Below are 23,746 nucleotides of genomic sequence, written 5' to 3'. Positions count from 1 at the left end.
TCGCGGGTCCGGGGGAGATCGGCGGTCGGGGGGAGATCGCGGGTCGGGGGGAGATCGCGGGTCGGGGGGAGATCGCGGGTCGGGGGAGGTCGGTGGTCGGGGGGAGATCGCGGGTCGGGGGGAGATCGCGGGTCGGGGGGAGATCGCGGGTCGGGGGGAGATCGCGGGTCGGGGGCAGATCGCGGGTCGGGGGAGATCGCGGGTCGGGGGAGGTCGCGGGTCGGGGGGAGGTCGCGGGTCAGTGGGAGGTCGGGGGAGATCGGGGGTCGGGGGAGATCGGGGTTCGGGGGAGGTCGCGGGTTGGGGGAGGTCGCGGGTCGGGGGGAGGTCGCGGGTCGGGAGAGGTCGCGGGTCGGGGGAGGTCGCGGGTCGGGGGGAGGTCGGGGGGAGATCGCGGGTCGGGGGTGATCGCGGGTCGGGGAGATCGCGGGTCGGGGAGGTCGCGGGTTGGGGGGATGATCGCGGGTCAGAGGGGAGATCGGGGGGGAGATCGGGGGGGGGTCGGGGGGAGATTGCGGGTCGGGGGGAGATCGCGGGTCGGGGGGAGATCGCGGGTCGGGGGGAGATCGCGGGTCAGGGGGAGTTCGCGGGACGGGGGAGGTCGCGGGTCGGAGGGGAGATCGGGGGTTGGGGGGAAATCGGGGGTCGGGGGGAGATCGCGGGTTGGGGGTCGGAGGGAGGTCGCGGGTCGGGCGGATGATCGCGGGTCAGAGGGGAGATCGGGGGGGAGATCGGGGGTCGGGGGGAGATTGCGGATCGGGGGGAAATCGCGGGTCGGGGGGAGATCGCGGGTCGGGGGGAGATCGCGGGTCGGGGGGAGATCGCGGGTCGGGGGGAGATCGTGGGTCGGGGGGAGATCGGTGGTCGGGGGGAGATCGCGGGTCGGGGGGAGATCGCGGGTCGGGGGGAGATCGCGGGTCGGGGGGAGATCGTGGGTCGGGGGGAGATCGCGGGTCGGGGGAGATCGGGGGTCGGGGGGAGATCGCGGGTCGGGGGAGGTCGCGGGTCAGGGGGAGGTCGCGGGTCGGTGGGAGGTCGGGGGAGATCGGGGGTCGGGGGGAGATCGGGGGTCTGGGGAGGTCGCGGGTCGGGGGAGGTCGCGGGTCGGGGGGAGGTCGCGGGTCGGGAGAGGTCGCGGGTCGGGGGAGGTCGCGGGTCGGGGGGGAGATCGGGGGTCGGGGGGAGATGGCGGGTCGGGGGTGATCGCGGGTCGGGGAGATCGCGGGTCGGGGAGGTCGCGGGTTGGGGGGATGATCGCGGGTCAGAGAGGAGATCGGGGGGGGTCGGGGGGAGATTGCGGGTCGGGGGGAGATCGCGGGTCGGGGGGAGATCGCGGGTCGGGGGGAGATCGCGGGTCAGGGGGAGTTCGCGGGACGGGGGAGGTCGCGGGTCGGAGGGGAGATCGGGGGTTGTGGGGAAATCGGGGTTCGGGGGGAGATCGCGGGTTGGGGGTCGGAGGGAGATCGCGGGTCGGGGTCGGAGGGAGGTCGCAGGTCAGGGGGAGGTCGCGGGTTGGGGGAGGTCGCGGGTTGGGGGAGATCGGGGGTCGGGGGGAGATCGCGGGTCGGGGGAGGTCGCGGGTCGGGGGGAGGTCGCGGGTCGGGGGAAGGTCGCGGGTCGGGGGGAGGTCGGGGGAGGTCGCGGGTCGGGTGAGGTCGCGGGTCAGGGGGAGGTCGCGGGTCGGGGGAGGTCGGGGGTCGGGGGGAGATCGCGGGTCGGGGGTGATCGCGGGTCGGGGAGATCGCGGGTCGGGGGAGGTCGCGGGTCGGGCGGATGATCGCGGGTCAGAGGGGAGATCGGGGGAGATCGGGGGGAGATTGCGGGTCGGGGGGAAATCGCAGGTCGGGGGAAGATCACGGGTCGGGGGGAGATCGGGGGTCAGGGGAGATCGGGGTTCGGGGGGAGATCGCGGGTCGGGGGAGATCGCGGGTCGGGGGAGGTCGCGGGTCGGGAGAGGTCGCGGGTCAGGGGGAGGTCGTGGGTCGGGGGAGGTCGCGGGTCGGGGGGAGGTCGGGGGGAGATCGCGGGTCGGGGTGATCGCGGGTCGGGGAGATCGCGGGTCGGGGGAGGTCGCGGGTTGGGGGGATGATCGCGGGTCAGAGGGGAGATCGGGGGGAGATCGGGGGTCGGGGGGAGATCGCGGGTCGGGGGGAGATCGCGGGTCGGGGGGAGATCGCGGGTCAGGGGAAGTTCGCGGGACGGGGGAGGTCGTGGGTCGGGGGGATGATCGCGGGTCAGAGGGGAGATCGGGGGGGAGATCGGGGGGAGATCGGGGGTCGTGGGGAGATTGCGGGTCGGGGGGAGATCGCGGGTCCGGGGGAGATCGGCGGTCGGGGGGAGATCGCGGGTCGGGGTGAGATCGCGGGTCGGGAGGAGATCGCGGGTCGGGGGAGGTCGGTGGTCGGGGGGAGATCGCGGGTCGGGGGGAGATCGCGGGTCGGGGGGAGATCGCGGGTCGGGGGGAGATCGCGGGTCGGGGGGAGATCGCGAGTCGGGGGAGATCGGGGGTCGGGGGGAGATCGCGGGTCGGGGGAGGTCGCGGGTCGGTGGGAGGTCGGGGGAGATCGGGGGTCGGGGGGAGATCGGGGGTCGGGGGAGGTCGCGGGTCGGGGGGAGGTCGCGGGTCGGGGGGAGGTCGCGGGTCGGAAGAGATCGCGGGTCGGGGGTGATCGCGGGTCGGGGAGATCGCGGGTCGGGGAGGTCGCGGGTTGGGGGGATGATCGCGGGTCAGAGGGGAGATCGGGGGGGAGATCGGGGGGGGGGTCGGGGGGAGATCGCGGGTCGGGGGGAGATCGCGGGTCGGGGGGAGATCGCGGGTCAGGGGGAGTTCGCGGGACGGGGGAGGTCGCGGGTCGGAGGGGAGATCGGGGGTTGGGGGGAAATCGGGGGTCGGGGGGAGATCGCGGGTTGGGGGTCGGAGGGAGATCGCGGGTCGGGGTCAGAGGGAGGTCGCGGGTCAGGGGGAGGTCGCGGGTTGGGGGGGTCGGGGGAGATCGGGGGTCGGGGGAAGATCGCGGGTCGGGGGAGGTCGCGGGTCGGGGGGAGGTCGCGGGGAGGTCGCGGGTCAGGGGGAGGTCGCGGGTCGGGGGAGGTCGGGGGGAGATCGCGGGTCGGGGGTAATCGCGGGTCGGGGAGATCGCGGGTCGGGGGAGGTCGCGGGTCGGGCGGATGATCGCGGGTCAGAGGGGAGATCGGGGGGGAGATCGGGGGAGATCGGGGGTCGGGGGGAGATCGGGGGTCGGGGGGAGATCGCGGGTCGGGGGGAGATCGCGGGTCGGGGGGAGATCGCGGCTCGGGGGGAGATCGCGGGTCAGGGGGAGTTCGCGGGACGGGGGGAGGTCGCGGGGAGATCGGGGGTTGGGGGTCGGAGGGAGATCGCGGGTCGGGGGTCGGAGGGAGGTCGCGGGTCAGTGGGAGGTTGCGGGTTGGGGAGGTCGGGGGGAGATCGCGGGTCGGGGGTGATCGCGGGTCGGGGAGATCGCGGGTCGGGGGAGGTCGCGGGTTGGGGGGATGATCGCGGGTCAGAGGGGAGATCGGGGGGGAGATCAGGGGTCGGGGGGAGATTGCGGGTCGGGGGGAGATCGGGGGTTGGGGGAGAGACCATGTGTCGAGGGGGGGGTTGACGGTTCACGGGGTGGGGGATGCAGGGTAGATTGGGGGACCGGGGGTAACACCCCTGCTCCTCCTGGCCAAGAAGCAGTGCTGGAAAGGCATTTACCTGTTGGATCGGCCGTTCTCTCCTTCCTTCAGCTGCCGGGTTTCCGAGCCCTGGTGAACCCGGCCCGTAACCCCTAAATCTAAATGGCTGCTAAATTCAGAGGCACACACCCTCATTAGCGTATTTAAGTAAATGACTCGCTTCTCGAGAGCAGGTTAGTCGCGCACCCTCCAACCCACCTGCGTCCGTTAAAACCCGTTGGAGGCTGGTGGGCTCAAGTTTCAGATTTTTAAAATTTTAACATTTCCCCCTCCACCCCTCTCCCACCCATCGTGGGGGGTTAAAGTTCCCCCTGTGGTCTCAGTAAAAGTGACCGTGAAACTATCGGATTGTGGTAAAATCCCATCTGGTTCACTAATGTCCTTTACTGAAGGAAATCTACCATTCTTACCCGGTCTGGCCTATATGTGACTCCAGTCCCGCACCAAAGTGGTTGACTCTTAACTGCCCTCTGAAGTAGCCCAGCGAGCCGCTCCATTGTGTTATGAAGGCGGCCCACCACCTTCTCAAGGACAACTAGGGATGGGCATTAAATACCGGCCTTGCCAGCGACGCCCATATCCCGAGAATGAATAATAAAAAAAAATGAAGAATTGTTAGGTCAAAAATTGTGACGCTTTTAAAATCACTGAAAACTGACGAAGGAAGGAAGCGGTTGTCAGTGCTGGTTCTGAGTGACTGTGCTGGAAAGAAGCCTCTTAGTTTATGCGTCGGAGGATTTTTTCTCGATTGGACCCTAAGGAGGGGGGAACACAAAATTCTACAAAGGACTCTCTTGCCCCACATATCTCTGCACACCCGTCCCACGAGCACAACCCTCGGCAGAAGCACAAAACCAAAGTTGGGAGGCGTTCTTTTGAAGCACCAACCCGTAGACATCCGACAACTTTGAGTTTTAGAAGGGTCACTTGTTACTTCAGTCTTGTGGACCCCGCCGGGGCGGAAATCTCTTATAACCGCTCGATTGTATTACCGTCATTGGTGTTAATGATTCTGAAGAATCCTGGACAGTTGACGGATATAACCTCTCCGTAATCTGCGTTTGGCCAGCAGGTAATATTGTCCCACATGCCCGGACAATCTGTGGAGAGAAGGCACAGGGCGAGATCAGAAACCAAACCCTCAACTAATTCACCGCTTCACAATTATTACACTCGAGAAAAGAGCAGAGGTTTTGTAGCACGGGTTAGGTTCCTGGGAGAACCGGCAGATATTGTGGCTCAGTGGGTATCACACTCGCCTCGGAGTCAGACAGTCGTGGGTTCAAGCCCCACTCCAGAGACTGGTGCACATAATCCAGGCTGGCCACTCCCAGTGCAGTGCTGAGGGAGCGCTGCACTGTCAGGGGTGCCGTCTTTCGGATGAGATGTTAAACCGAGGACCCTGTCTGCCCCTCTCAGGTGGATGTAAAAGATCCCATGACAATATGTTGTAGAAGAGCAGGGGAGTTCTCCCTGGTGTCCTGGCCAATATTTATCCCTCAATCAACATCATTAAAACAGATTACCAGGTCATTATCACATTGCTGTTTGTGGGAGCTTGCTGTGCGCAAATTGGCTGCCGCGTTCCCTAATTACAACAGTGCCTACCCTTCAAAAGTACTTCCCTTTTGTTCTTTCATCCCCTCCCCCCTTTCCCAGTTCCCACACTTGCTTAAAAATCTGTTCCATCTCCTGCTTTTTTCCAGTTCTGACGAAAGGTCATCAACCTGAAACGTTAACTCTGTTTCTCTCTTCACAGATGCTGCCTGACCTGCTGAGTATCTCCAGCATTTTCTGTTTTTACTTCAAAAGTACTTCATTGGCTGTAAAGCGCTTTGGGACGTCTTGAGGTTGTGAATGGCGGCGTCCTATCAATGTAACTCCTTTCTTTTCTATTCCCACAAGAGGGTTAATAATTTGAGGTGGATTTGCTCCGTTGAGGTTTAGCGGTCTGAGTGAGGTAGCTGCTGACAATGCTTCCTCCTTGCAATGAGTGCCGGTGAGTCCGAGGCTGAGGGCTGCATCTGGGCCTCTGAGCCGGGCTCCATTACCCTGCGCTGAACTGCCAGCTGCAGCCATTTTACAGAGAATTGTTCGCAACATTATTACTTTTGCTGCTTAATAAAAATGTCCTTTCCAGTAAGCCGAAGGAAATTACAGCTTCGAAATATCCGGGAGGCTCAGGAATATCCTTTAGAGAGGACGTCAAGGTCTCGGAGTGGGTGCGGTAGAGATTTACTGGAACGGTACCAGGATGAAGGACTTCAGCTGACCAGGAACTTAACTGGACCAATCATATGTGGTTACAAGAGCAGGTCAGAGGTTAGGTATTCTGTGACGAGTGTCTCACCTCCTGACTCCCCAAAGCCTTTCCACAAGGCACAAGTCAGGAGTGTGATGGACTACTCTCCACTTGCCTGGATGAGTGCAGCTCCAACAACACTCAAGAAGCTCAACACCATCCAGGACAAAGCAGCCCGCTTGATTGGCACCCCATCCACCACCTTAAACATTCACTCCCTCCACCACCGGCGCACCGTGGCTGCAGTGTGTACCATCTACAAGATGCACTGCAGCAACTCGCCAAGGCTTCTTCGGCAGCACCTCCCAAGCCCGCGACCTCTTCCACCTAGAAGGACAAGGGCAGCAGGCGCATGGGAACACCACCACCTCCAAGTTCCCCTCCAAGTCACACACCATCCTGACTTGGAAGTATATCGGCCGTTCCTTCATCGTCGCTGGGTCAAAATCCTGGAACTCCCTCCCTAACAGCACTGTGGGAGTACCTTCACCACACGGACTGCAGCGGTTCAAGAAGGCGGCTCACCACCACCTTCTCAAGGGCAATTAGGGATGGGCAATAAATGCTGGCCTTGCCAGCGACGCCCACATCCCATAAACGGATTTTCTTTAAATTATGTGGAGAGACTGGAGAAGCTGGGAATGTTCTCCTTAGAGCAGAGAAGGTTAATGGGAGGTTTAATAGAGGAGTTCAAAATCACAAATCTTTCTGATAGAGTAAGTAAGGAGAAACTATTTCCACTGGCAGGAGGCTAATGAACAGATTCAATGGCCCGTAAGGTGCGTCCCCTACGGGCGCGTGCGAGGTGCATACGCGCCCGTAAGGGCCGCACTAGTTCCGGGTTTTCGCTCGCGAAACGCATGCACGGAAACCCGGAACTTGCGATCTGTTGAGAGTCTTCTTGACAAATCCACTGCATCCCCGGGAAAAGGGTCTCCGCGGGCGGAGAGTTGGGCTATTTGCCCAACCTCTGCCCAGCGAATGCCCGTGAAATTCTTACGCCTGGTGAAAGCCTGCTTTGACCAGCGGTAAGAGTTTTAAAAAAACATAAAAATAATTGTTTTTCAATCATTTAAACATTTAAAAATAAACCTGTGCAATAAGGTAAGGTCATTTAAAACATTTTTGTTTTAAATATTTAATTAAATGGCATTTTAATTAATTTTAAATATATTTTTAGAATATAAATTTATTTGATGTGTAGTATGTGTCTTTGGGGTATTCCCATTCCTGCTTCTGGGGATTCTGTACGTTGAGAAAAGAACCAGAGGAGGAGATGAGGAGAAATGATTTTACGCAGCGAGTTATTGTGATCTGGAATTCGCTGCCTGAAAGGGCGGTGGGAGCAGATTCAGTAATAACTTTCAAAAGGGAAATTGGATAAATACTTGAAAAGGTGAAAATGTGCAGGGCTGTGGGGAAAGAGCAGGGGGGAGTGGGACTGATTGGACAAGTCTTTCAAAGAGCCGGCACAGGCACGATGGGCCGAATGGCCTCCTTCAGTGTTGGAAGATTCTACGATTCTATAATGTGCAAAATACTGACAGGGTTTTACTCCTGTGGTACCAGGTCAGACTTAAAGGGGGGAATTTTAACCCCCCAGAAAACGGGTGTATTGGGGTTGTGTTAAAAATCTGAATCCCGACCACAACCCGCCCACTTCTGATTTTAGTGGAGGCGGGCAGCCAATCCGCTCCCAGGAGGTGGAACCAGGGGCAAGTCAGCCAACCCGCTCCCAGGAGGCAGGACCAGGGGCCAGTCAGCCAACCCACTCCCAGGAGGCAGGACCAGGGGCCAGTCAGCCAACCCACTCCCAGGAGGCAGGACCGGGGGCCGGGCAGCCAATCTGCTCCCAGGAGGCGGGATGTCCATTTAAATTAAATATTATCATGAGGCTGGCACGCCTCAGATTTAACCTCCATTTAAAATTAAACTGTAGCTGTTCAGGTTTTGCAATCCTCGTGAAACCTGCCGACTAAAGGAAGGCGAGGACTGCTAGATCCAAGAGGTGAGTGCCTTTACACATACATCCGGGATCCAGCATCCCTGCCTCACCCAGCCCCCACTAGGCCTCCAATTCCCTCCCCACCTTCCAACGAGGCCTCCAATAACCACCCCCCCCACGAGGCCGTCAATCCCCTCCCCCCCCACGAGACCTCCGATGCCCCCCCACGAGGCCGCCGCCCCCATCCCATGCTCCTCCAGTTCTCCGATGTCATAAGAACATAAGAAACAGGAGCAGGAGTCGGCCATTTGGCCCCTCGAGCCTGCTCCACCATTTAATAAGATCATGGTTGATCTGATCTTGGCCTCAACTCCACTTCCCTGCCCGCTCCCCATAACCCTCGACTCCCTTATCGTTCAAATATCTGTCTATCTTCACCTTAAATATATTCAATGACCCAACCTCCACAGCTCTCTGGGGAAGAGAATTCCAAAGAGTCACGACCCTCTGAGAGAAGAAATTCCTCCTCATTTCCAATTTAAATGGGTGCCCCTTATTCTGAGACTGTGCCCCCTAGTTCTAGATTCCCCCACGATCCTCTCAGCATCTACCCTGTCGAGCCCCCTCAGAATCTTACATGTTTCAATAAGATCCCCTCTCATTCTTCTAAACTCCAGTGAGTATAGGCCCAACCTGCTCAACCTTTCTTCATAAGACAACCCCCCTCATCTCAGGAATTAACCTCGTGAACCTTCTCCGAACTGCCTCCAATGCAAGTATATCCCTCCTCAAATAAGGAGACAAAAACTGTACGCAGTACCCGAGGTGTGGTCTCACCAACGCCCTGTACAGTTGTAGCAAGACTTCCCTGCTTTTATACTCCATCCCCCTTGAAATAAAGGCCAACATTCCATTTACCTTCCAAATTACTTGCTGTACCTGCATGCTAACTTTTTGTGATTCGTGTACAAGGATCTCCAGGTCCCTCTGAACTTTGTCATCTGCCTCCACCTGCCACCCCCCTCACCCCCGCCGCTCCTCCCCCCCGCTCCTCCTCCCCCCCGCCGCTGCTCCCCCCCGCTCCTCCTCCCCCCGCCGCTCCTCCCCCCCACTCCTCCTCCCCCCCGCCGCTCCTTCCCCCGCCCCCCCTCACCCCTGCCGCTCCTTCCCCCGCACCACCCTCACCCCCGCCGCTCCTCCTCCCCCCGCCACTCCTTCCCCCGCCACTCCTTCCCCCGTCACTCCTTCCCCCGTCCCCTCACCCCCGCCGCTCCTCCTCCCCCCTGCTCCTCCTCCCCCCGCCGCTCCTTCCCCCGCCCCCTTCGCCCCCGCTGCTCCTCCCCCCGCCACTCCTTCCCCCGCCACTCCTTCCCCCGTCCCCTCACCCCCGCCGCTCCTCCTCCCCCCTGCTCCTCCTCCCCCCTGCTCCTCCTCCCCCCACCACTCCTTCCCCCACCCCCTTCGCCCCCGCTGCTCCTCCCCCCCGCCGCTCCTTCCCCCACTCCCCCTCACCCCCGCCGCTCCTCCTCCCCCCCCGCCCCCACCACCCCCCCACCACTCCTCCCCCCCCCCCGCTCCTCCTGGCCCTCCGATGAGGCTCTGAACTCCCATCCATCCTCCTCCGGCGTCCAATCTGCTGCTCCGGCCCCCAATCGGTCCCCACACCCACCTCCTGCTCCTCTGGCCCCACCTCACCAACCCCCGCCCCCTCCCCAGCCCCCCCCATATTCCTCCCTCCCTCCTCTCTGCGGCCTAGTGCTGCAGGCCTACCCGCCCGCAGCCAGCCAGCCTCTCCAGCTGGCTGGCTGTGGGCGGGAAAAAAGAGGCTCCCAATGCAAATCACCTGCCGTTAAATTCGGCCGGGCCTGCGGGAATCCCGTTCTCCCAGGTTTCCTGACCACTTCCAAGCCCCACCCCCACCTCCGCTCCCAACCCGCCAAACTATTAACATTCAGGCCAAAGTGTGCCCCCTCCTATGCACCATTCTTCCCACCGACATTCCCGCTCTGGAGAATGCTTGCCAACTAATGTTATCCTGCAAACGTACCTACTGAATCCCTCACCCCGTGCACTATTTTGGTTTAAACGGAGGAGTAGCCTGTTTATTCTCAAGAAACGCGCACAGGGATTTTGTACAACAACAACGGGCATTTATATCCCGCCTTTAGCATAGTAAAATACCACAAGGTGCTTCACAGGAGTGTTAGCAGACAAAGATTGACACCAAGCCAAAGGGCGTGTGTTCTCACTGTAGGAAACGTGACAGCCAATTTTCCCACAGCAAAATCTCACAATCAGCAAAACGATAATGACCAGATAATGTTTTTTTCAATAATGTTGGTTGAGGGATAAATATTGGCCAGTACACTGGGGATAACTCCTCTGCTCTTCTTCGAAATAGTGCCATGGGATCGTTTACGTCCACCTGAGAGAGCAGACGGGGCCTCGGTTTAATGTCTCATTTGAAAGACGGCACCTCCGGCAGTGCAGCACTCCCTCAGCACTGCACTGGAGCACCAGCCTGGATTCTGACTCTGGAGCGGGACTCAAACACAACCTCCTGACTCAGCGGTGAGCGCGCGACCCACTGGGCCACGGCGAACACCTCTGGGGAGGCGAGAGGGCAGGCAGAGGTGGCCTCGATCGAAGGTCTCAGCGGAAAGACGGCACCTCCGGCAGCACAGTGCTCCCTCGGTCAGTAAGCCTCACAACAGTACTAGCGCAGGGCACGAACGCTTAACTCGCACCAAGTCCCGTTTGCCCAGCACCCCTGTGCTCGCTGACCTACATTGGCTCCCGGTTAAGCGACGCCTCGATTTAAAAATTCTCAACCTTGATTTCAAATCGGCCCATGACCTCGCCCCATTCCTTTGTAATCTCCTTCAGCTCCACAACTCTCTGAGATATCTGCGCTGCTCCAATACTGTTCTCTTGAGCATCCCCGATTTCAATCGCTCCACCTTTGGCGGCCGTGCCTTCTGTTGCCTCGGCCCTAAGCTCTGGAATTCCCTGCCTAAACCTCTCCGCCTCGCTACCTCTCTCTCCTCCTTTAAGACACTCCTTAAAACCTACCTCTTTGACCAAGCTTTTGGTCACCTGTCCTAATATCTCCTAATGTGGATCAGTGTCAAATTTTGTTTACTAACGCTCCTGCGAAGCGCCTTGGGCCGTTACAGGTGCTCTATAGGTGCAAGTTCTTGTTGTTGTTGTGACCTGAATCCTATCGGGTTCGTCGGAACAATCCTTTCCAGCCGCGGCCGGTCTCCTTGAGCTGCAGCTCGATTCCCTTTTCTCGCCCCTATTATCTGCGAGTAATGAATGCCCTGTTCAGGTTGATTCATGCTTTGCAGATATGATTTTAGTCATTTAGCTGGTGTGAATAGGATGGCAGTCAGGACGTGAAGTGCTCTCCCACTTGGTGAATTCTTCAGTAAACGATTTTCTCCCATAGACCGCGAAGTGTATCAACAATGGAAAGGCATTTACTGCTGAATAAAAAAAAAACTGGGTACCTATTTGTGCGTTAAAATGAAATCAGCCTTTTGATCTTTTGAATAACATACTTAATATGTCTGTATTTCTATGGAGAGCTTTTATTCAACTGCGGCACATTCAAGCATAGTGATAAATATTAATACATCACTGCTCCCAATTTTACCACCTATTTCTCCGTGCTTGTTCTCCCTTTTCCCCTTTCAGGCATTAACTCCTTGATGCACCTCAATAACTTCAAGGCTCAAAGTTAACTGGATAAAACAAGGCATTTATTAGCAAAGAAAGATGCCTGTGTCTTCGCCTAGCTTCACCTAGCATTCTGCTGTTCTGCTGCAAGACAAGCCTGGGCTTGTCTTAAGTAGGGCCAGGTATGGGCGGAGCCGACACACCCAATGGGGAGAAAGGGGGCGGTGCACAAGGTAAAAACACAGGAGCAAGCAATACAATATATGTAGTTAAATACAGAGTCTGATGAATGACATATTTCATCACACTCCTTGCTTGGATTTCTCAGGGGCGGGGCAGAGCTGGGCAGTCCGCCCCCCCCTCCCCCTCCCCCTCCCCCCGCCTCAGTACATCGCCCAAGTGGTCACGTGTGAGGTAACAGAGCGAGTGCCAGCTATTTGAACCTGAGGGGCATCACAGCCAACGCTCATCCTGTCCGCGCCTGGCTGTACACAACAACAACAACAACTTGCATTTGTACAGCACCTTCAAGGTAGAAAAATACCCTGCGGCGCTTCACAGGGGCGTTATCAGACAAATATCAACAGCCAGCCAATGAAGGAAGGGTGACCGAAAGCTTGGTTTTAAGGAGCGTCTTAAAGGAGGAGAGAGAGGTAGAGAGGTTTAGGGAGGGAATTCCAGAGTTTAGGGCCCAGGCAGCTGAAGGCACGACCGCCAATGGTGGAGCGATTAAAATCGGGGATGCTCAAGAGGCCAGAATTGGAGGAGCGCAGAGATCCCGGAGGATCGTAGGACCAGAGGAGGTTACAGAGACGGGGAGGGGGGTGAGGCCGTGGAAGGATTTTAGCACGAGGCAAGCACACTTCCACCAGGGGGTGCTGGATGGCAGTTTTCAGCAGGATCTCCAGGCTCGACGTGGCTAAGGTTGAGATCAGCTGGCTCAACCATTGGTGGCCGTGCCCTCTGTTGCCTAGGCCCTAAGCTCTGGAATTCCCTGCCTAAACCTCTCCGCCTCGCTACCTCTCTTTCCTCCTTTAAGACGCTCCCTAAAACCTACCTCTTTGACCGAGCTTTTGGTCACCTGCCCTAATTTATCCTTATGTGGCTCGGTGTCAAATTTTTTGTCTTCTAATACTCCTGTGCAGCGCCTTGGGACGTTTTACTACATTAAAGGTGCTATATAAAAACAAGTTGTTGTTGTTGTTGTTTATTGAACTTAACTCAATAATTCAGGGACGTTAGTCAATCTTGAAGAGTTGTGCTAATGACTCATGTTATTTACGACACCTTTAGAACCAATCGATTGAATTACAGCCAGCTCCTGATGTCCAAAGTACTGGTTACGTTGCTTTAAGGAAGCTTTGGGATCACCACATCCTGCCTGGATCTACAATTGGTAATCTACGGGCCTCACTTAATATTTAACCCGTGGCTGCAGGGCCAAGGCAGTTGTATAGCGAGCAGAGAGAAAGCGTGAATTAAAAAAAAAAAATCCACTACTTGCAGTCTCTGTGGGGTAAGGATTTTCCAGTCTCGATGTGTAAATACAACTGCTCCTGCAGCGAGAATGGGAGAATTACTGTGGTCTCTATGTTGTTTCTCTACTGACATGTCTCTGTGGGGTAAAAATACTAGTTTCAGCCTGTCGATGCACCACAAGAATGGAAAATCATCAGCTCTGCCTGTGGAGCACTTTTGGACATCTTTCTACATTAAAGGTGCTGTATGTGTTGTAGCACTGGTGAATTTGGCAATATGCACTCCCACAGTGCACTGGGAGGACAGAAGGGGCATTTTACCTCTGTAAAACACACACGTGCGGATTTATTTTTATTCGTTCCTGGGATGTGGGCGTCGCTGGCAAGGCCGGCATTTATTGCCCATCCCTAGTTACCCTCGAGAAGGTGGTGGTGAGCCGCCTTCTTGAACCGCTGCAGTGTGGTGAAGGTACTCCCACAGTGCTGTTAGGGAGGGAGTTCCAGGATTTTGACCCAGCGACGATGAAGGAACAGCGATATATTTCCAGGTCAGGATGGTGTGTGACTTAGAGGGGAACTTGGAGGTGGTGGTGTTCCCATGCGCCTGCTGCCCTTGTCCTTCAAGGTGGAAGAGGCCGTGGGTTTGGGAGGTGCTGCCGAAGAAGCCTTGGCGAGTTGCTGCAGTGCATCTTGTAGATGGTACACACTGCAGCCACGGTACGCCGGTGGTGGAGGGAGTGAATGTTGAAGGTGGTGGATGGGGTGCCAGTCAAGCGGGCTGCTTTGTCCTGGATGGTGTCGAGCATTTTGAGTGTTGTTGGAACTGCACTCATCCAGGCACAAGCATATACATGCATGCATGCATGCACGCATATGTAGATACACATGCATAGACACACTTGCGCACACACACACATGCACGTAACACGCACATTATACTTGGCCATTTATTTCTGAATGTCTACGTTTTGTGTGGAAGTGCTGGCACTGATCTCAAAGGGTTAACAGAAGCTAGCATCACCACACCATTAGAATAAGGCTGCTGCACCAAAGAATCTCGCTCGCCGCCGACTCAGTTCTTTACTTAGAAACATGCTGTGATTGAAATTGTTTTTTCGGGCTGACATGGGACAGTTAATGGATGCGCCCCCCACAGACATCGCATTGTCCAGCTGTCTCCCTGATCCGACTGGAGATCGGCAACAGCTACAATAGCTCAGCTGTGTGAAGCAATAGCTACAAATAATAATCTACACCCTTGCTGCCTCTGCATGCTCTGGTAGGGGTTGCCAACCCTCCAGCCAGGATTGCCTTGGAGTCTCTCGGAGGCTGTCTCGGACTCGGCCGCGAGCAATGCTCCAGGAGACCAAAAAAATCATTGGGTCGTTCAATAAAATTGTGCGTTTCTTTTTCATTTTCTTTTGAACAGTTTGGTTTATTAATGATAAAAATATTGGAGACGGGGATAAAAAGGCTATTTGACCAGGCGGGGCGGTTTGGAGGGGTGAGGTCATGTGACATAGACGTCGCTGTTTCCACTTGTGGGGTGTCCAAAAACTAGAGGCCATCAATGTGACGGTCGTAATGATCAGCAACCTGTCATTCTAGAATGGTACACTAGGTGGAGCTGTAGAGCTGTATGTATATAAGACTAGGCTACCCAGAAGGCAGTAGTCAAGGTGGATGCTGTACAGAAGTCCACATGGCATGAATAAAGTGACTAGCTAGAAGCTAGCTGTTCATAATGAAAACGACTAGTTATTAATGAACATAACAACGGTCACTAATAAATCCAATCGGGAATTCAGGAGAAACTTCTTTGCCCGGAGAGTGGTGAGCATGTGGAACTCGCTACCACAGGGAGTGGTTGAGGCGAATAGCAGAGATGCATTTAAGGGGAAGCTAGATAAACACCCGAGGGAGAAAGTAATAGAAGGACATGGTGACAGGGTGAGATGAAGTAGGGGTGGGAGGAGGCTGGTGTGGAACATAAACACCGGCACGGACCAGTTGGGCCGAATGTCTTCAATAGCAAAATACTGCGGATGCTGGAAATCTGAAATAACAACAGAAAATGCTGGACTCAGCAGGTCAGGCAGCATCTGTGGAGAGAGAAAGAGAGTCAATGTTTCAGGTCGATGACCCTTCGTCAGAACTGGAAAATGTTAGAGATGTAACGGGTTTTAAGCAGGTGTGGAAGCAGGGAAAGGGGGGAGGGGAGGAAAGAACAAAAGGCTCGGGAGCAAATGTCTTGCTCTGTTTCTGTTCTGTAGACTCGATATAATTCTATAAAATGTGAAGGAAAGCTCCGGGAATACGTCCATCCGGAGCTGCCGACAGCCACCCGCTGATCACCCGACAGCCTAGCCCCGCTGGACTTCAGGCAATGTGCATGTTTTTGGTGGGTACCTGTGCCAGTATTCGCCCATCCTGGGCAGGTGGCAGGGGTCAGTGGGGCTGGGAGGGGATGGTAACCAAAACTCGGAGGCTGGGACAGACACTCCTGCACAAAGGCAGCAGGTCTGAGTGGATCCTCGGCCCCCTTCAGGGGGAAACGGCAGATCCCCCCTGAAGCCAACTGCGTTTCCCTTGGGCAGAAGTGGAGGGCCCCCACCAGGGTGTGGCAGGCCTTAAAATCACGCTGGAACACTCTTGTGGGCCTCACTTCCAGCTCCCACGGAAATTCCTGTACACCAGCCTCCTGCAGAAAGGTGGCAGCGGGGGAGTCCAGAACCAGGGGTCACAGTCTAAGGATAAGGGGTAAGCCATTTAGGACTGAGATGAGGAGGAATTTCTTCACCCAGAGAGTGGTGAACCTGTGGAATTCTCTACCACAGAAGGCAGTGGAGGCCAATTCATTAAATATATTCAAGAAGAAGTTAGATATATTTCTTAAGGCTAAAGGGATCAAGGGGTATGGGGAGAAGGCAGGGACAGGGTACTGAATTTGGATGATCAGACATGATCTCATTGAATGGCGGAGCGGGCTTGAGGGGCCGAATGGCCTACTCCTGCTCCTATCTATACACACTAAACATAGAAGATGTCAGGATCTACACTATGGAAGGAAAAATTAGGAAGATTAGTATACACTCAACGGGAAAACACTGAAGGGTGTAGATGAAGTGGGGGAACCAAAGGTTCCAAATATGTCATTCGCTAAAAGAACGTTAGATTAGGCTGTACAAAAAAGGGCAATCGATGTTCGGGTTATAGAAATAGGGGCATACAGTAAAGAAACAATGATAAATTTGCGCAATGTAGTGGTTAGGCCGCGGTTAAAGTGCTGTGTGGAGTTACGATGCCCCATTTATAGGAGGGACATTAAACCCATACAGAGTAGATTCACTAGGATGGTACCAGGGATGGGAAACTACTGTTCCGAGGAGAGACCTGAGACAGTGGGACCTAAACAACTGGATTGAGCAGCGCGGATTTTGCAGGGTCCAATATGGCGCTGGAGGGTCCAAAATTCCACGCCAGGGGTGCACGGGTGCCAAATTTGGAAAATGATGAGGAGATCTTCAGCTATTTCTTCCGAACCTTCCCTCAGACATTAACCATCAGATCCCAGTGATTTGCTTACCTTAAGTTTGAGTCATTTCTTCAGTCCTATCGCTCTGTGAATAATAACCTCAACATCCACCTCTGGTGGTTCCACCATCCCCACACCCATCGTCTCTGTGAAAACTAAGGCAACGTGCTTATTCACCATTGTAATGTATTATCACATGGTTTGTCACATGGTTTGGTACGAGCATGCTCAGTTCGCTCTGGCCTAGTGAGCAAGCACATGAATCAACAACTCATCGTGTCTCTGTCCTTCATTTGTTCTACCCCCATATATCACATTTTGGTGGTGAGAATGGGATCCCAAAGCCATGTTTAGGGATCATGGAAGGACACAGTGTTCAACCTTAGAGTGGAACAGTTTACGGTGAATTTGTGACACCTAAACTGAATTTTTTGCGATGTTTTACCGTTAATGCTGATGCAGAATCGCCTGTGCTTCACCTTCACATGTATGTATACACAGCAACAGCGGCATTGATTATCACAGGTACACAGGTAGCGTGCTGAGTCACTGTTCCACGAGATCGGGACAATCATTGCTGCGCCTACGGGATTCATCGGAAGCCTCAGCATGTATGACCATTCAGTTCTTATATTGAGTGGATGGAAATGTATTTTAGGGCCAATAACATTATTGAGACCGAAGGTGCAGATGAGAATGTTCAAGCTCAAAATAAAGTAATTTGTGAATGGAAAAAAGCAAATTTTCTAATGGAGATCGGGCCAGACATCTACGGAATGTTGACCAACCTACTCGCGCCAGGGAAAGTGAAGGATGTGTCATTTGAAGACATTGTCGAGAAACTCGAGGACCATTTCGACCCAAAACCATTAGAAATAGCAGAGAGCTTTCAGTTTGGTACCAGAAACCAAAAACAAAGTGAAACCATCAGTGAGTACATTGTAGCTCTTAAGAACCTGTCTTTGCATTGTAACTTCGGCTCATTTTTGGATCGTGCGTTGCGAGATAAGTTTGTGTGTGGACTGGTGGATGAGCGCACACAGTCCAAGTTACTGAACACTCTGAACCTAACGTTTGACATAGCATCGAAACTTGCCCTATCTATGGAGATGGCGTCTAAGAATGCTAGGGAGCTCCGTCCAACTCAAGTGACTATTGCAGCTGAGGTCTACAGTCACAAAGCCGCTGCCAAATCTAAAGCTGAGAGATCGGGTCAAAGGCATGTCGGTGAGAGCAGTTCAGTGAATTGTTATCGCTGCGATGGAAATCACTCACCACAGGCCAATACAGAAATGCGAAGGGGGAGAAATTCAGTATCGCCCTGTTTGGGGCGCAATTATCGGCCGTGCGCAAAGTTTAGTGCCTGGTGCTAATTATCGCCTCCGACTGCAAACTTGGCTTCTATCGCCCCTGGAGTGATTGGAGCGCTAAATCAGGCGCTACACCCCTCTCTTAAGGCGCTAATGCCGAGGAGCGAGGCGCTACCTCAGAGCGCTGGTGAAGCTCAGGTGATGTCAGTCAGCAATGGAACACAGACACACTGGCACCGGCCAGTTCTTAAAGGGGAGGGTCGATCTTGCTCTCCGTCCACACCCTACTCATTGCAGCCTAGAATCTCGGCCTGGAGAGACCTGTACATCAAATCTGCTGGAAAGAACAATGGAGAGGCCCAGGGAAAGAGCTCAGAGTGCAGCCCCCATAGTCCCTTCTAAATCGATGCAAGGAAGGTCAAATCAAAAGAACCTGCAAAGTGCTGCTCAGTACCCAAAACGCCTCAACATCTCCTGCAGTCTCTCTCACTCAGAATGTGTGGTGAAAAAATGTCGCTGACAAAAAAAGACAGGAAGCGGTCGCCTTTAACTAGCGCTCCCCCAGTCCCTTCCCGACTGCAAAACGCTCCCCTCAACCTGTCGCTGCTAGCGGCAGGCGGTAAGACAGGGGGCGCCACTCAATATCGGGTCCGGGGCGCTACCGGGGCGTTGCACGCTCGACTGATGTCACGATCTGCGGGCGCAGGAGATCGTGGCGGTAGTGTTTAGCACCGCCGCAAAATGTCTGGTCAATTTCGCGAGCGGCGCAAACATCGCCGTGCCCGGGCACTAGTTGCTTTGCGCAAACCAACCGAATTTTTCCCCTGAAGTGTTTTCACTGCCAGAAGCAAAGCCCTATTTGAACAGCTTGCAGAGCTACAGCTAAAGCAGGAAGTGAGAACCATTCTAGTGGCAATGCAAAGCAGCGACAACAAAAGGGAGGAGTTCACAATATTGAAGTAAACACATCTGATGTTGAAGAACTAGGCATCTACAGTATCTATGCCACTAGCAGCAATGCTAGCAGTCGTGAGAAAGACTTTCATACAAAACTTTTGATCAATGACCAATATATTGATATGTGTATCGACATATTGCTCTATCATGAGTAAGGACACATATGAGAGTAAGTTTAATCAAATACTACTTACAAAGAGTACCAGAGCACGAAAAACCTACTCTGGAGAAATCCTCGAGAAATGTGGACAAATGGAATGTACATTTCAGCACAATGGCCAGTCAGTAAAGCTGCCTATGACTGCAGCGAGCTACAACAGGCCAAACCTCATCGGCAAAGGCTGGTTAAGAAAGTTAAAGCTAGATTGGAAAAACATCTTCAGTGTAGATGCTTCAAAGCAGCAACTCGTCACAATGCTGAACAAGTATGAGAGCATGTTCACAGACAGTTATGAGGGCATCACTGGGTATGAGGCGCATATCCGCATCAAGTCCAACGCGAAGCTGTCTATTGTAAGGCAAGGTCGGTCCCCTATGCATTGAAAAGTCAGGTGGAGGAAGAGATAGCGAAACTTAGAGAGAACGGAGTGCTAGTAAAACCTGACAGAAGTAAATGGGCTACCCCGATTGTGGTAGTGTCCAAAGCAGACAAAACTGTACGCTTGTGCAGTGACTACAAAGTTACTATCAACCAAGCAGTTCATGATGATCAGTACCCGTTACCTACACTGCAAGATTTGTATGCAGCACTCTCTGGGTCAAAGGTTTTCTCTAAGCTTAACCTGTTGCATGCTTACGCTCAGCTGAATGTTGACAAAGAGAGTCAACAGCATCTCACCATCAACACACACGAGGGACTGGACTCACACACCAAGCTGCCGTATGGTGTAAAGTCCTCCCCCAAAATCTTCCAGGCTACGATGGATAAGATTTTGCAAGGAGTTCCAAATTGCTTATGCAATCAAGATGATGCACTGATCACAGCAAGCAGCGAGGAAGAAAATCTAGAAGTGTTAGATATAGGCCTAGAAATTCAGTTGGCTGCGCCAGCCGTTAGCGCCTTAGGAGGAGTAGATGTCGGGCGCTAGGCGGGTAGCGCCCGGGCGCAGCGCGATCTGCGCCTCGCCCCAACTTCACTCGAGATTTAGCGGCGGCGCAAAGTCTTTGCGCGTGCTCAGCTGCGCGCGCAGATCATGACGTCATTTCCTCGTGCAATGCCCTTTGTGCGCCCCAAACCGGAACTTCAGTGGCGACGCCCCATTGTGCGCCTGGCGCCCCTAGCGACTGTTAGACTGGAACGGTGCTCAGCCGATGCGGGGCGCGGGGGGCGCGAATTAAAGGGCACTCCTCCTGCACTATAAAAGGCTGCCATTTCGCAGCACTCCTTCTTGAGAAACGGATCTTTGGAGAGAGACCAAGGTAGATAGCTTTCTGCTTTGGCCCAACACTCGGACAGGTACTTCTGGCTTCAGGCCACAGCTTTCCACTAGTCTTTGCCTTCATTGACATCTCATTGTTTGCCAGCATATTATGGGGGCTGCAATGGGTGTCAACGCTGGCTTTCTCAATTACATCCAAAGGGCTCACAGACGCCGTGAGAGAGTGGCAGCCCTGGCTAGACGGAGAGGGGGCAACAGGCGTCGGCAAAGGAGGCCTTACCCACCCAGGGTATACCGCCAGCAGTTCTCCTATCTCAACATGTCTGAAGAGCAGTGTGTTTGGAGGCTGCGATTCCGAAGGAAGGTGGTCACAGAGATCTGCCACCTGCTTGGCGGTGATCTGCAGCCACAGCTGAGGTGCAGGACGTCTCTGTCGGTGGCAGTGAAGGTGACGGTGGCTCTCAACTTCTATGCCACCGGCTCCTTCCAATCCGCTGCTGGGGACAATGCCAACATCTCCCAGTTCGCCGTGCATTGCTGCATCCGCCAGGTGACCAATGCCCTTTTCCAAAGGAGACGTCAGTTCATCTCCTTCTCCATGGCCCTTGCCAAGCAGCAACAGCGTGCAATGGGATTTGCAGCATTCGCGGGCTTCCCCATGGTGCAGGGCGCCATTGACTGCACGCATGTGGCTTTGCGGGCACCTCTGGAGAATGCCGAGGATTACCGCAACCGGAAGGGCTACCATTCGCTGAACGTCCAGCTGGTGTGTGACCACAGGCAGCTCATCCTAGCTGTCAATGCCCGCTTTCCAGGCAGCAGCCACGATGCCTTCATCCTGCGACAGACTTCTGTGGCAGACATGTTCCAGGCACAGCCTCACCCACGAGGATGGCTTATCGGGGACAAAGGCTATCCTTTGTGTACCTGGCTGATGACCCCGCTCCGTGCGCCCAGCACCCCTGCTGAAGAGGGATACAACGAGAGCCATGAAGCGACCAGGAACATCATCGAACAAACAATCGGCGTCCTGAAGCAATGGTTCCGCTGTCTGGATCGTTCCGGTGGAGCCCTACAGTATTCACCGGAGCGAGTCTCCCATTTCGTGGTCGTTTGCTGCATGCTGCACAACCTGGCTATCCACAGGACTCAGGCACTGCCACCAGAGATTGGAGGACCACCTCAGGAGGAGGAGGAGGAGGAGGAGGAGGAGGAGGACCAGCACAGGAGGGAGGCACAAAGTGCAAGGGCCGCCCGTCGCCGGCTTATTGAACGTCGGTTCTAGGCCCCCTCTCAGGGAATGGCTTGTGCCAATGTCAGCAGATGAATGTAGCCACTCCACAAGCCCTCAGCCGAGCAGGGCAACCAGGACTTAACCAAAAAGCCATGCACACTGCAATTTAACAACAATAATTTATTGCAAACCTCTGCCCTTCCCATATTACATCCTCATGTGGAGAAGCCCCCTCCAAAAACACAAAACTACCAGTCTCGGCCTTACAAAAAGAAAGAAAGACACCAGTCTCGGCCTTACAAAAAGAAAGAAAGACACCAGTCTCGGCCTTACACAAACACAACTGCACCAGTCTCGGCCTTACAACAAGCACCAGGCATTTGTGCATACCTCTACTTTTTGCCCTGCGAGGGCGATGCCTTGCGCATCCTTGCCTGGCCCCTGCCCGCCCTGCAGCTCCTCCTCAATGGGAGCCCAGTGGCTGCAGCAAGGCTGGGGGAAGGCTGCTGAGGGGCAGATGGCGAGACGGCAGATGCCCTTGGGGGTCGGCCTGCACCAGCTCTGGCCTTGGAGTGGCCGGCTGCTGACTGCTCCAACTCTGGCTGGGCGGCAGCAGTCTGTCCAGCGGCTCGTGGCAGCTGCAATGGCGGAGTGGCAGTGTCGGCTGCAGGAATGGTGGCAACCTGGCAGATCGCAGGTACTCCCTGGTCGCCTGAGACATTGGCACTCGCACGGGCCAGCACTGCAGCATGCGCAGCAAACAGCTGAAGAACAGACTGCTGGGCTGCTGCTGCGCGGCGAGTGCCCTGGCGATGCCTGGCTGATCCAGCGAGGGTGGCAGCAGTTAGTGCCCGTGTGGCCCTGGTCTGTGTCCGCATGACACCAGCCAGTGAATGGACGGCACGACTGAGCATTTGGCTAGAAGCCGACTGTGCTGCCGCGAAGTCCTGCAGACTCCTGGCCTGTGCTGCCGCGAAGTCCTGCAGACTCCTGGCCTGTGCTGCACTGAATTGTTCCAGACTCCTGGCCTGTGCTGCACTGAATTGTTCCAGACTCTTGGCCTGTGCTGCTCTGAATTGTTGCAGACTCCTGGCCTGTGCTGCTCTGAATTGTTGCACACTCCTTGACAGAGACTCTATGGAGTCAGGCATCCTTGCCACTGCAGCCATGAGCTCAGTGTGCCTGCGCTCAGCCTGGACGGCCATTTCCTCTAGGAGGCGCACCTCCTCTGCGCTCACCGTCGCAGGACTGGAGGCCGCACTCACCCTCTGGGGAGAAGTCCGCCGAGCTTCCCCACTCCTCCCGCGTTGCTGCAGGCCGCTGGGCCCCGGAGCTTCACTCTCCTCCGACCCTTCCCCCTGGCTCCCCTCCAGGGAAGACGCGTCCCCTACATCGCCATGGGCTGGCGCGGCTGAGGGTGGCACTGATGGGCCGGCTTCCTCTTCCTCCTCCTCGTATTCCGAATCGCTGACAGTGGCAGCTTGAGGGCCCGCCTCCTCACCTGGCGATTCACCATCTGAAAGCAGGAAGGCACAAGAGTAGCTTTAGAGTGAGGACAGGGCGGCAGCGAGGGAGGCATGAGTGCTGCCATTCACCGCATTGGTCGGACAGTGGCAAAGGATGCTGATCTCATGCGCAAGTGGAACGAGAGAGGTCCAAAAGGTGATGCCCTTACCATTGGTGCCCAGAACAGGGTCGGCATCTCCACTGGCGACGGAGCCAATCAGCCGGCCTGCCATAATGCGCTCCACATGCTGGTCGAGGTCGGAGAGCTCTTTGAAGTCAGGACGGCCTCCCCCGGTCTCAGTTCGGTTGCGCCAGTTGTGCGCCACCTTGGCCTGCAAGAGAAAGGACGGCCTCTAAGTACAGTGTGAAGCCCTGATCTTGTCTGCACTGCCTCCCATGGTCGAATAGCTTGTACAGTGTGAAGCCCTGATCTTGTCTGCACTGCCTCCCATGGTCGAATAGCTTGTACAGTGTGTAGCCCTGATCTTGCCTGCAATGCCTCCCATGGTCGAATAGCTTGTACAGTGTGTAAAGTGCTGAATGTGCAAGTGATTTTCATGCCAGTCCCATAGCTGCTGGATGAGGGCTGGCCATTAGGGCTTTCAGGTCCCTTTGCCCATAAAGTGAGGTGCACATGCAAGGATGAGGAGGACACTGGAAAGGGTACTCACCCTGACAACCCGAGTGAGGTCGTTTAACTTCTTCCGGCATTGCACAGGA

General features: G+C 55.4%; 1 protein-coding gene across 1 annotated transcript in view; it reads right to left on the bottom strand.

Moving 5' to 3' along the window:
• adcyap1r1a (adenylate cyclase activating polypeptide 1a (pituitary) receptor type I) overlaps positions 1–23,746 on the bottom strand; it is a 368,079-nt gene that overhangs the window by 162,441 nt on the left and 181,892 nt on the right. The window contains exon 4 of the mRNA XM_085987415.1: positions 4,692–4,799. Within this exon, the coding sequence (XP_085843541.1) occupies positions 4,692–4,799 (108 nt within the window). The remainder of the gene's footprint in view (positions 1–4,691; positions 4,800–23,746) is intronic.

The sequence above is a fragment of the Somniosus microcephalus genome, chromosome 5 (genome assembly GCF_052327205.1).
Source record: "Somniosus microcephalus isolate GS21.2 chromosome 5, FLI_Smic_1.0, whole genome shotgun sequence".
In the NCBI taxonomy this organism is placed as follows: domain Eukaryota; kingdom Metazoa; phylum Chordata; class Chondrichthyes; order Squaliformes; family Somniosidae; genus Somniosus; species Somniosus microcephalus.
This window is presented reverse-complemented; position numbering and strand designations above follow the sequence as displayed.